This window comes from Cherax quadricarinatus, chromosome 32 (genome assembly GCF_038502225.1).
Source record: "Cherax quadricarinatus isolate ZL_2023a chromosome 32, ASM3850222v1, whole genome shotgun sequence".
Taxonomy (NCBI): Eukaryota; Metazoa; Arthropoda; class Malacostraca; order Decapoda; family Parastacidae; genus Cherax; species Cherax quadricarinatus.
In genome coordinates, this window is record NC_091323.1 from 23,443,270 (window position 1) to 23,457,466 (window position 14,197).

Below are 14,197 nucleotides of genomic sequence, written 5' to 3' on the forward strand. Positions count from 1 at the left end.
GTGGTATTTATGGTTGAATTCTCATTGCCTTGGTCTCAATTGATAGAATGAAAGATGTATTACAAAAATAGAGGTGATTTTGAATAGTTTACCGACTAAAAGTACCTTGAAATTGAGCTCAAAGTAGTGGAAATGTTCGATTTTTGCTGATGTTCAGGAATAAACAAATCGAGTCATGCGTCTAGTACACGCCAACTGGTGGGTCTAATATGAATTTTGTGTGAAACTGGCCAAATTACCAATTTCTAATCACTTTGTGTAGTTGTCATAGGTAAATGGGCAGTTTCTTGTACTCAGTCAATAAAATAAAAGGAGTACTAGTGAAATAGCTGAGTTTGGTTGACTGGAACAGTGGAATTGGCCCAAAATAGGGCTTGAAGTAGACGAGATCGCCAGTGTGTAAATATCGCTGAGACCTCTAACCTTGCAAGAGTGTAATTCCATAAGTTTTCCATCAAATTTCATGCTTTTGGTTTCATTACCTTCAGAAAAAGATTCTCTATCATTGCACAAGAATTTTTTTTTTTTTAAATTCTCTGACACTGTCAGCAAGTTTGCGAGTAGGGGCCGCAACAGTGAAAGGATTGAGAGATCATAACTGAGGAGGCAGACTGGGATGATGATAACTTCAAAGTTTAGACATACTTGCAGTGGTTGTCACAATTTATTTCTGACTTAGCACATGACATTCAAATTGAAAACAAACCATGGGATTTCATTCAAAATACTATGTTCATTGGAATTCCCACACCCAAATTTCTTGGTCAGACTTTTCCTCTTAGCTATATAAACCAGTTTTGAGAGAGATTATTAAAAGTCAAGGTGCCCCTTTTCTGCTCACTTGGCACATAACACTTAAAATGAAAATAAATCATAGCATTTCATTCAGATTAGGCTCGTTTGATTTCCCACGCCCAAATCTTTCTCTCTTCAGTTAAACTCTTATCATGATTGTGAACAGAAACCAGTTTAGTGTGATTATGAGTGTCAAATATCATGTGAGTTTGTAATAATATTACAGCTTTGCAGATTCTGCATTTTAATGAATGTTTACCAACAAAATGTGAGCTTACCCCACACGTATTGTAAACAAAACATTAACGTGGGTCTCCATTTTCTGCAGACTTGGTACATGGCACTCAAATTAACCCTTAAACTGTCCAAACATAGATCTATGTTTTTTCAACATTTGAAAGTATGTAAAAAATGTAGATCTTTTTTTTTTTTTTTACAACTGAAAATGTATAAAAAAAACTTTGATCTACATTTTTTTTTTGTTATTGAAAATATGTAAAAAAACGTAGATCTACTTTTGGAGCACTGCATGTAAACATAGATCTGTTTGGACAGTTTAAGGGTTAATAATGAACCACGTGTTTTCAAAATACGGTCGGTGGTATTCCCATGCCCAAATGTTTTGATTACACTTTCTTTAGGAATGTCATTACAATATTATAAACCAGTTTAGATTGATATTGTTAAAAATTTAGCTGTGTCCATTTTCTGTTCACTTGGTGCATGGCACTCAAATTGACAACAAACCATCGAATTCTGTTCAGAATAGGCTCATTTGATATACCATTAAACTCTTTCTGATGATTAAGCCAATTCAGGAGATTTGAGTGTATTTTGGAATGGCGGTGTACATGCCTTCGTCAATTTTTTTGTTATTTAAAGGTCAAACTCTGACTGCTTTAGCATTTTTGAATTAATATAATATTTAAAGGCCAAGCTTTTTGTGTTATGTTTTCATTCAGATTTTTAAAATTTAGGTCATGTTATTTATATGCCAATTTTTCACTGTTATTTTCCAAAAGAAGCTGTAAAAAATACCTGGGTGTCAAGTAGGCTGGGACTGCCTACCTCTTAGGCAAGAAATGTGTAGGCAAATTATCATCGTCTTCTTTCCTTATTTTCAGCACTTCCGGAAAGCAATATCCTGTCATTATGCAAGCTCAGAATGTGAATATATTGATGTAAGAGGAACATCGCAAGAAAACATTGCCAAGGAAGTAGAAGAGGTAGCCAGGAAGAAAGGTATTGAAGATTTGACTTACAAGGTAAACACCCCTAGAAATAATTTTGCATTGTTATCTGGTAAAAAAAAAGAAATACCTGCAATATAAAGAAAATTTGGTTATATAATCTGAAACTACACAAAGAGATGGGCGGGGCACCTTGATGTCATCGATGGGTTTTGGATCTAAGGAATTGACCCTGTCTTCCCTTGGATCAAAACCAGTTGTCTCCCATTTTGCCAGGCACTATATGATTCTTATAGGTATAATGCTTCTCTTTGAATTTAATACCAAGGAAAATTAGGTATAAAAAATGAGATTTTAATGTAAACCTTAGAGAGGCAAGAGAGGGAAGGTTAAATGTAGAGTAATATCTTAAGGTTATTGAATATGATATTGTGTGTATGGACTTTAGTAAGGCTTTCGATAGAGTTCCACGTCAGAGGCTATTGAGGAAACTTCAGGCACACAGAATAGGAGAAGAAATTTTTTCCTGGGTTGAGGCGTGGTTGACAAATAGGCAGCTGAGAGTTTGCATAAATGGGGAGAAATCAGAATGGGGGCACGTCACAAGCGGTGTTCCACAGGGGTCAGTGTTGGGCCTATTGTTGTTCACTATCTACATAAAGGACATAGATAAGGGAATAAATAGCGACATAAGCAAATTTGCTGATGACACCAAAATAGGCATTCCAATTCATTCTAATGAGGACATTAGAGTACTCCAGGATGATTTGAATAGACTGATGCAGTGGTCGGAGAAGTGGCAGATGCAGTTTAGCATAGACAAATGCAAAGTTCTATGTGTTGGACAGGAAAATAACCATGCCACATATAAAGTAAATAATGTAGACCTTAACCCTTTCAGGGTCCGTCCCGTAGATCTACGCCAAAATTCTAGCGCCGTCAAATTTAGCACGAGAAGGCTGGGAGGCCTACATCTAAGAGAATGGGTCTGGGTGGTCAGTGTGCACACCATAGAAAAAATCTGGACGCCCGCATGGCATTGTGGGAACGTCGGCAAAGTAGCTTTGTTCATAGTGCCTGGCGGCAAGGAAGCTCTCACTCCCCACTCACTCTCCGGGCGAATTCTGACTCTCCTCTTCACAACTTACAGTTCTAAGATTGATGGAAGTGGAGCTGAAGATGAATTATATGGTTCTGAACCATATGGTACCATTGTGCCATATGGTACAATGGTGCCATGTCATACAATGGTATATGGTACAATGGTACCATATGGTACAATGTACCATATAGTACATTGTACCATATAGTACATTGTACCATATGGTACAGGGTACAGGGACCCTAATGGAAATAAATGTCTGACTTTTTTGGGTTATCCTAGGTTCTCCAAACATATGCTGCTAAGTATGATATTCTATGTAACTTTATTTGTGTATAACTAAATAAACTTACTTATGATGCCACATGCACTTGAGTAAGTTTATTCAGGTGTACAGAAATACAATTGCATAGATTATCATACATAGCAGCATACTTATAAAATCCTAGGATAACCCAAAAAAGTCAGGGTGACTTATTTCCATAGTTATCCCTGTATCTGTACCATATGGTGTCCTGTACTGTATGGTACCCTGTACCATATGGTACCCTGTACCATATGGTACCCTGTACCATATGGTACAGGGTATCTGTACCATATGGTGTCCTGTACTGTATGGTACCCTGCACCATATGTTATCCTGTGCTGCATGGTACCCTTTACCATATAGTACAATGTACCATATGGTACCCTGTAACATATACCGTGTACCATATGGTCAATAGGTGTTGGTGGCATGAGACACCAGCCAAGACTGAGTGAGTGGCGACGCAAGTTAGCTACTGACTCAGCAGTTTCCGAGACAAAGTGCTTTGTCATCCACCTCAAGGAACACGTAAAGTTCCTGTACACTTGTAAATATATAATAGAACATTACTAATATACAACATTTTTGCATATTTTTGTTGTAAACAACTATTGTAAACAAAATAATAATGAAAATGTTAGTGTGTTTGTGTTGAATACAACAGTACCATATGGTACAATGAACCATATAGTATCATTGTACTGTATGATACAATGTACCATATGGTACCATATGATGCAATGGTACCATATGGTACCATTACACCATGTGGTACCATAAGGTACCATTGCACCATATGGTACCATTGTATCATATGGTACCATTGTACCAAATGGTGCCATTCTACCATATGGTACCATTGTATCATGTGCCATATTGTACCATATGGTACCATTGTATCATATGCCATTGTACCATATGGTACCATTGCACCCTATGGCACCATTGTACCATATGGTACCATTGTATCATGTGCCATATGGTACCATTGTATATGGTGCCATTGTACCATATGATACCATTGCACCCTATGGCACCATTGTACCATATGGTACTATATGGTACCGTTGTATTCAACACAATAACCGCACTAATATTTTCATCATTTTGTTTACAATAAATTTATAAACAAGTTTTGTAAGCAATATAATGATAAACAAATTAGTGCAGTTATTGTGTTGAATACAATGAGTGTACACTTATACAATATACATTATACTGGTCTCACAGGCCACAAATGTTATTAGAAAAAGAAAAAATAGAAAAGAAAAGAAAAAAGTATAAAAAACATAAAATAAAAAAATGGGATTTTGCGGAAGTCACTGATGTTGCCGCCACTTGGTCATTTTGGGTCAACTTCCCACCGCTGTATCTCGGCAAGTAATGATCAGAAAAAACGTTTTTTTGTCTTATTACCTTCACAAAAATATACTCTTTAATTCTGTAAGAAAAAATAATTTTTTTTTTTTTTCAAAATTTCTTGGACACTGGAGCACCACTTCAGATTTTGGCCTTGAACCCTGAAGGGGTTAATATTATGGATTGCAAAAAGGATTTAGTTCTGGCTAGCAGTAATCTGAAACCAAGACAACAGTGCAGTAGTGTTCACAATAAAGCTAACAATCCTTGGCTTCATAGCAAGAAGTATAAATAATAGAAGTCCTCAGGTTGTTTTTCACCTATATATATCTTTGGTCAGGCCTCATTTGGATTATGCTGCACAGTTTTGGTCACCATATTACAGAATGGATATAAATGCTCTGGAAAACGTACAAAGGAGGATGACGAAGTTGATCCCATGTATCAGAAATCTTCCCTATGAGGATAGGCTGAGAGCCCTGAATCTGCACTCTCTAGAAAGGCATAGAATTAGGGGGCTATGATTGAGGTGTATAAATGGAAAATGAGAATTAATAAAGGGGATGTAAATAGCATGCTAAAAATATTAAGAGACAGGACTCACAGCAATGGCTTTAAATTGGAAAAATTCAGATTCAGGAAGGATATAGAAAAGCACTGGTTTGAGTGGAACAAACTCCCGAGTACCATCATAGACGCTAAGACGTTGTGTAGTTTTAAAAATGGGTTGGATAAATACATGAGTGGGTGTGGGTGGGTGTGATTTGGACCTGACTAGCTTGTGTTACTAGGTCGGATGCAGTGCTCCTCCCTCAAGTGATGTGTCTGACCTCTCTAGGTCAAGGCATTGGCTTAAACTGGTGGGAGAATTGGACCTGCCTGACATAGGCCAGTAGACCTGTTGCAGTGTTCTTTCTTATGTTCTTATATTATGTAGCTCATTTCTCATATTACAAAATGGACATAATTGTTATAGATACTTTCTAATGAAGATGTGTTGAATGCACTAAATTTGCTCTCTGGAAATTCATAGAATTAGGGAGATATAATCAAATTGCTTAAATGGAAAATTGGGATGAAGTGCTCAAAATATCTAGCTAACCAAATATCCAAACCTTTGCCTAGAAAACATTAATTCTGTGGTTCTTGATGCATGAGGAATCATACAGGAGACAAGAAACTCAGGAAGAACTTAAAGCCATCAATGAAATTAAAAAAAAAAATTCTTATGCCAAATCTTAGGCAAAAACAGCATGAAGTATTTGGATCCCTGCTTAGATGTGATGGTACTTACACAGATGACAGCAAAGATGAGTGAGATACAGTGGTACCCCGAGCTTCATACAGCTCCCAACTTGAACAGTTATGTAATTGTATTATTGTAAGTGCTTTTGTAAGTGTATTTTTTGGGGTCTGAAACGGACTAATCTAATTTACATTATTCCTTATGGGAACAAATTCGTTTGGTAATGGCACTCGGACATCTTTCTGGAACAAATTATGGATGAAACTCTGGGTACCACTGTACTAAAGTCCTAGTATATTTTGGTGTTTAGCAAGCCACTAACTGGACTAAGAGTTGAAAATCTAGATGAATTTTTTTATGACTTGAGACTCAAAATTTGGACAGTCCAAAAATCTTGGATATTATACTAACACCACAAGACTTTGAAAAAGCAACAAATGACATGCCTATGCACTTGGCTCCAAGCCCAGACTAATGGAACTCTGTGTTCATCAAGAAATGTAAGAAACCCCTTTCGTGTGTTTTCAGCATTCTATGGAGAGGGATCATGGACACAGGTCATCCCACAGCCACTAAAAATAACAGACATAACCCCCCTCCATAAAGGTGGAAAGTCTGAGGTGGCTACAGTGAAAAGCTCAGTTCCACAAGGCACTGTACTTGCCCCCATCCTGTTCCTTATCCTCATATCTGACATAGAGGTGTAAGCCACAGCATCGTGTCTTCCTTTGCGGATGACACCTGAATTGGCATGATGGTCTCATCTGTTGAAGACACTGCAAGACTCCAAGTGGACATCAACCAAATCTTTAAATGGGCTGCAGAAAACATAAAGTTCAATGAAGAGAAATTTCAGTTATTCCAATAAGGAAAACTCGAGGAAATTTAAACCGTATCGGAGTATAAAACAAATTCCAACCACACAATAGAGCGAAAAACTAATGTGAAGGACCTGGGAATGATAATGTCAGAGGATATCACTTTCAAAGATCATGACAATGTTTCTATCGCATCTGCTAAGAAAATGATAGGATGAATAATGAGGACCTTCAAAACTAGGGATGCCAAGCCCAAGATGATTCTCTTCAAATCGCTTATTCTCTCTAGGCTGGAATATTGCTGTACACTAACGGCCCCTTTCAAGGCAAGCGAAATTGCAGATCTAGAGAATGTACAGAGAACTTTCACAGCACACACAAATATGATAAAGCACCTAAGCTACTGGGAATGGTTGAAGTCCCTTGATTTGTATTCCCTGGAATGCAGGCGAGAGAGATACATGATAATATACACTTGGAAAATCCTAGGACTATTGCCAAATTTGCACACAAAAACCGTTCCCTACGAAAGCAAAAGACTGGGCAGGTGATGAAACACCTCCCCCAGTGAAAAGCAGGGGTGCCGCAAGTACACTAAGAGACAACACAATAAGTGTCAGGGGCCCAAGACTGTTCATCTGCCTCCCAGCATATATAAGGGGGATTACCAATAGTCTTCTGGCTGTCTTCAAGAAGGCACTGGACAGGCACCTGAAACCAGTACCTGAACAGCCAGGCTGTTCTGACTCGCTGGTTCTTTGTCTCTCTTAAAACCTGTCCAGTGAGGTTTGTTTCAGGTTCCATTTTGACATTTTTTTGAATTGAGACATTGCAGTGTTGTTTTAAGTTAGACTGACAGATGGCCACTTTGTCTGGATGGTATTGTTCAGCAAACTCCTGCACTTTATGCCATTTAGCACACATTTCCTTGACAAATGCAATGGGCACATCATCCCTTTCCTCCTCTTCCTCTGATGACAGCTCATCTGATGCTACTCCTTCTGAAGGTCTGCAAGTTCTTCTGTGGCGAGTTCAGTTCTGTGCTTCTCCACCAACTCCTCCACTTCATTTTCAGTCACCCCAGGGACACAGTCTCCTCTACCAGCTCAGGCTCATCTTCAAAGCTTTCAAAATTCCTGGCAGCCACAAAGTCTAGATACAATTTCTTACATGCTGACTGCATGGTCCTAGAAGACACATCCCCCCAGACTTTGTCTATAAGCCTCCAATAGGTGAGGATATTGAAATGGTCCTTCCAGAATTCCCTGAGGGTTAAATTTGTTTCTGAAGTGACTTCAAAGTGCCTTTCAAAAAGTGCTGTGGTGTAGAGTTTCTTAAAGCTAGAAATGACTTGCTGGTCCATGGGCTGGATGAGATGTGTTAGGAGGCAAGAACTTCACAGTTATAAAACTGAATTCCTCCAGCAACTTGTTTTCCAAGCTTGGAGGGTGAGCAGGAGCATTATCCGTAAGTAAAAGGGTCCTGAGTGGCAGTTAGTTTTTAATGAGGTAGTTTTTGAAAGTGGGAGCAAAGACCTCATGAACCCACTCAATAAAAAATTGTCTTGTTAACCAAGTTTTCGTGTTGGCCCTCCACATTACAGCTAGTTTGCTTTTCATAATGTTGTTCTTAAAAACTTGTGGATTTTTTTGGAATGATAAACAAGAGCTTCAATTTCAAATCCCCACTTGTATTACCACACAGTAACAGAATGAGTCTGTCGTTCATTGACTTGTGTCAATGTAGGTCCTCTTGGGCATTTTCTTCCAGAAGAGGCTTGTCTCATCACAAATGCTTGTTGGGGGAGAAATCCCTCAGCCTCTATGTACTCTTGGAATTCAGTAACATACTTTTCAAGCCACTTTGTCAACACTGGCAGCCTCCCCATGCCTAGCCACACTATGAATGACACTTCTTTTCTTAAAATTATAAAATTTTAAGTCTTGAAGGACTGCATTTCAGCACCTTTTTTTTTTTTTTTTTAAGGGCATCATGCAACCGCCTCACTTTTTCACAGATAATGGCCTCTGCAACACTATCATCATGTAACTGTTTTTAATTTATTGTTTTAGTTAGTTTTTAGTTTATCCTTTATTTGATCATCACTTTATTTGTTCACCACATTATTTTAGTCCCTTTTATATTGTCTCCTTTATTTTAGCTTTAAAGAACTACAGTGGAACCTCAAATTTCGAACTTAATCCGTTCCAGGAGCTAGTTCTAAATTCGAAAAGTCTGAAATTCGAAGCAATATTTCCCATAAGAAATAATGGAAATACAATTAATCCGATCCAGAAACCCAAAAATATTCACAAAAAAAAATACATTTTATAGAGATTACAGTTTTACATACACACAACAAATGCTATAGTCTTTAATTATGTATAGTAATATAAAATAACATTTTTACTTACCTTTATTGAAGATTGGTGATGGCATCTGGAAGATAGGGAGGAGAGAGGGAGTTGGGGTTATTGTTTGGAAGGAGAATCCCCCTCCATAAGGACTTCCGGTATCAAAGCCCTCTCTGGGGTTGCTTCCCTTCTCTGTATTTTAATGCCACTAGGACCAGCTTGAGAGTCATTGGACCCCAATCTCACAAAATAACTATCTACAGTCCTCTGTTTCTGTCTCACAAAATAACTATCCACAGTCGTCTGTTTCTGTCTCACAAAAAAACTGTCCACAGTTGTCTGTTTCTGTCTCACAAAATAACTCCACAGTCATCTGTTTCTGTCTCACAAAATAACTCCACAGTTGTCTGTTTCTGTCTCACAAAATAACTGTCCACAGTCATCTGTTTCTGTCTCATGAAATAACTGTCCAGTCCTCTGTACATCCTGGCAAGCTCAACAAGTCTCACTCCAATCTCATACTTCTGTATTATTTCTGTCTTCACATCTATGGTGTTTCTCACTTTCTTTACCACAGGGGTACTGCTAGCAAGTTTCTTTGGGCCCATGGCAGCTTATTTCACAGCCCCACAAGCACTAAACACAATTAAGTAATTGTAAAATGTGTGAATGAGATCGCAGGTTAGTGTTCACTCAAGCATAAACAAAGCTAGACTGCTCACAGCGCCTGCGCGGGGATGTGGACAGAGCGGGCCAGCGGACAGGTCCCGTACCCAGCGGTCCGAAAATAGGGGCGCGTTCGATAGTAGGGACACAGTTTGTCCAAAAAAATGGTCTTATTTTCGAAACGTTCGATATGTGATACGTTCGATTTTTGAGGTTCCACTGTACCTTAATTCATATATTTACATTTGTTAAAATAATTCAGGTGCTATTTTTTAGCTTTAGAATATTTACTTTGTCTTATACTTAATTCTAATTATAGATTCACTATAAATCTTAGGATTACAAGCATTGATCCTGATACCAACCTCTTATTGAATGACTTAAATGAATCAAACAGTAACTGTAATTACTACACAGCAGAACAATCAAAGGCACTTCTCAGAGCCAACAGCAATATAACTGTCTTTAACTACAATATCAGATCTTTAAGCAAACATTACGATGACCTCATAGCATTACTAAATTCCCTGCTTGCCAGTATGTCCATCATTACTCTCACTGAAACTTGGCTAAAGCCTGATACTACAGATGTCTATACCATTCCTGGCTACACAGCCGTACACAACTGTAGGCCAGATCAACAAGGGGGTGGCACAGCTGTATACTACTCAGACCAACTAGAATGTATCACTAATACTTGCACAAGGGATGAACATGGGGAATATATAATAGCTAAATTCAAATCCAAATACCTACAAAAAACTCAGTGATAAACATCTACAGAGTACCACAGTCAAACATTAGCTGTTTTAGTGAAAACTAAGGAAGTATGATAACTGATGCATGCATGAATAAAGATCACTTACTACTCTCAGGTGACTTCAGTATAAATCTCCTACAAGACCAGGACCCACACGTTACTGAATTCACAAACACTACAAGTAACTGCTTGTTGCTACCAACAGTAACAAAACCTACAAGAATTACAGAGACTAGTGTTTCCCTACTAGACCACATCTGGACCAACACCATATCCCCTTTAAAATCAGGCATAATCACAGATAATACCACAGACCACTACCCTACCTTCCCCATAACTAATCTAGGCAAATTACCCCAAGACACTACCAAAGTCACTTTCAGACTTCACAATGAGGCACCCATTAATAACTTCACAACAGCAATGACAAACATTGACTGGCACACGGAGCTAGAAATCTATACAGATATTGACGAATGTATTAATAATTTTCTAAAAAAGACCCAATACCTCTATAACAAGCACTGCCCTAAAAAAACTAAACAGATGGCAGCTAAGAGACTGAACAGTCCCTGGCTAACACCCAGCATCCTCGGATCCATAAATACAAAGCACCTGTATGAAAAACAGTACAGAATGGGTCACATAACCGGAGACCAAACAAAACGTTACTCGTCAATCCTAACCAGCCTGATAAGAAGGACTAAAAAATTGTATTATGAGAACAGATTGTCCACTTAAAAGGTGATATAAAAAAGACCTGGAAAACCCTATCAGAAATTCTAGGAACAAAAAAGATATCACGAAATAGTGCAATTGAACTAAAAAAAAACAGATGAACCCCAATTCCCACCAACTGAGACAGCAAACAGACTCAGTGATTTCTTCTCCACCATAGGAAAAAACCTTGCCAATAAAATCCCAAGCTCAAATACCCCACCCAGTGACTACCTCACTGGCAACTACCCGAACACACTGTTCCTAGCTCCGACTAACCCAACAGAAGTCTTCCCTACAGTTCTCAAAATAGCGAGGGTCACCCCAATCCATAAAGGAGGAGACCAAACAGACTTGAATAATTATAGGCCAATATCCAACTTACACCCTCTCTCTAAAATCTTCGAAAAATTAATTCATAAGTGAATTTATTCCTACCTCACCTCCCACAACACACTCAACCCCTGTCAGTTTGGGTTCAGGCCTAATAAAAATACTAATGATGCTATTATACACATGCTAGAACAAATATACACTACAGTAGAGAAAAAAGAAGTCCCACTGGGGATCTTCATTGATTTACGTAAAGCTTTTGATACAGTTGATCATGATTTGCTCCACATAAAATTGTCGCACTATGGTATAAGAGGGCACTCCCTCAACTACCTAAAGTCATACCTCAGCAACAGAAGCCAATGTGTGTACACAAATGGAGCAAACTCTTCCACACAGCCAATTACAGTTGGTGTCCCACAGGGAAGTGTCCTTGGCCCTCTTCTCTTTCTTGTTTACATAAATGATCTACCAAATGCATCGCAACTACTCAAACCCACACTATTTGCAGATGGCACTACATACGTCTTCTCTCACCCAAGCCCAGTCGTGCTAGCCAATACTGTGAATACCGAATTACAGAAAATATCTACCTGGATGATGACTAACAAACTTTATCTCAACATTGACAAAACCTACTTCATTCAGTTTGGTAACAGAGCTACAGATGTCCCTCTTAACATAATGATAAATGGATCACCTATCACAAAGCTCACAGAGGGAAAATTCTTAGGAATCCACCTTGATAATAGACTCAAATTTCAAACACATGTACAACAAATTTCCAAGAAAATTTCCAAGACCATAGGCATACTGTCGAAGATATAGTACTATGTTCCACAGTCAGCCCTCCTGGCCCTATATCACTCGCTTATTTATCCCTATCTCACCTATGGAATTTGTGCATGGGGCCCAACAACAATAAACCATCTCAGACCATTAATTACTCAACAAAAGGCTGCAGTCAGAATGATGATAAATTCCCACTACAGGCAGCACACTCCACCAATATTCAAAACTAAACCTACACACCATACAAAACACCCATACTTATTATTGGATAATAATAAGTATGGGTGGGATAAAAGAGAGTGCAAAAATTATAGGGGGATAAGTCTGTTGAGTGTACCTGGTAAAGTGTATGGTAGAGTTATAATTGAAAGAATTAAGAGTAAGACGGAGAATAGGATAGCAGATGAACAAGGAGGCTTTAGGAAAGGTAGGGGGTGTGTGGACCAGGTGTTTACAGTGAAACATATAAGTGAACAGTATTTAGATAAGGCTAAAGAGGTCTTTGTGGCATTTATGGATTTGGAAAAGGCGTATGACAGGGTGGATAGGGGGGCAATGTGGCAGATGTTGCAAGTGTATGGTGTAGGAGGTAGGTTACTGAAAGCAGTGAAGAGTTTTTACGAGGATAGTGAGGCTCAAGTTAGAGTATGTAGGAAAGAGGGAAATTTTTTCCCAGTAAAAGTAGGCCTTAGACAAGGATGTGTGATGTCACCGTGGTTGTTTAATATATTTATAGATGGGGTTGTAAGAGAAGTAAATGCGAGGGTCTTGGCAAGAGGCGTGGAGTTAAAAGATAAAGAATCACACACAAAGTGGGAGTTGTCACAGCTGCTCTTTGCTGATGACACTGTGCTCTTGGGAGATTCTGAAGAGAAGTTGCAGAGATTGGTGGATGAATTTGGTAGGGTGTGCAAAAGAAGAAAATTAAAGGTGAATACAGGAAAGAGTAAGGTTATGAGGATAACAAAAAGATAAGGTGATGAAAGATTGAATATCAGATTGGAGGGAGAGAGTATGGAGGAGGTGAACGTATTCAGATATTTGGGAGTGGACGTGTCAGCGGATGGGTCTATGAAAGATGAGGTGAATCATAGAATTGATGAGGGAAAAAGAGTGAGTGGTGCACTTAGGAGTCTGTGGAGACAAAGAACTTTGTCCTTGGAGGCAAAGAGGGGAATGTATGAGAGTATAGTTTTACCAACGCTCTTATATGGGTGTGAAGCGTGGGTGATGAATGTTGCAGCGAGGAGAAGGCTGGAGGCAGTGGAGATGTCATGTCTGAGGGCAATGTGTGGTGTGAATATAATGCAGAGAATTCGTAGTTTGGAAGTTAGGAGGAGGTGCGGGATTACCAAAACTGTTGTCCAGAGGGCTGAGGAAGGGTTGTTGAGGTGGTTCGGACATGTAGAGAGAATGGAGCGAAACAGAATAACTTCAAGAGTGTATCAGTCTGTAGTGGAAGGAAGGCGGGGTAGGGGTCGGCCTAGGAAGGGTTGGAGGGAGGGGGTAAAGGAGGTTTTGTGTGCGAGGGGCTTGGACTTCCAGCAGGCATGCGTGAGCGTGTTTGATAGGAGTGAATGGAGACAAATGGTTTTTAATACTTGACGTGCTGTTGGAGTGTGAGCAAAGTAACATTTATGAAGGGATTCAGGGAAACCGGCAGGCCGGACTTGAGTCCTGGAGATGGGAAGTACAGTGCCTGCACTCTGAAGGAGGGGTGTTAATGTTGCAGTTTAAAAACTGTAGTGTAAAGCACCC

The 14,197-nt window shown here is 39.0% G+C and overlaps 1 protein-coding gene across 7 annotated transcripts in view; it reads left to right on the forward strand.

Annotated features, from left to right (window-relative positions):
* LOC128690292 (phytanoyl-CoA dioxygenase, peroxisomal) overlaps nt 1-14,197 on the forward strand; it is a 166,927-nt gene that overhangs the window by 117,918 nt on the left and 34,812 nt on the right. For all 7 annotated transcript variants that reach the window (XM_070090526.1, XM_070090520.1, XM_070090525.1 and 4 more), the window contains exon 8: nt 1,920-2,060. In XM_070090526.1, the coding sequence (XP_069946627.1) occupies nt 1,920-2,060 (141 nt within the window). The remainder of the gene's footprint in view (nt 1-1,919; nt 2,061-14,197) is intronic.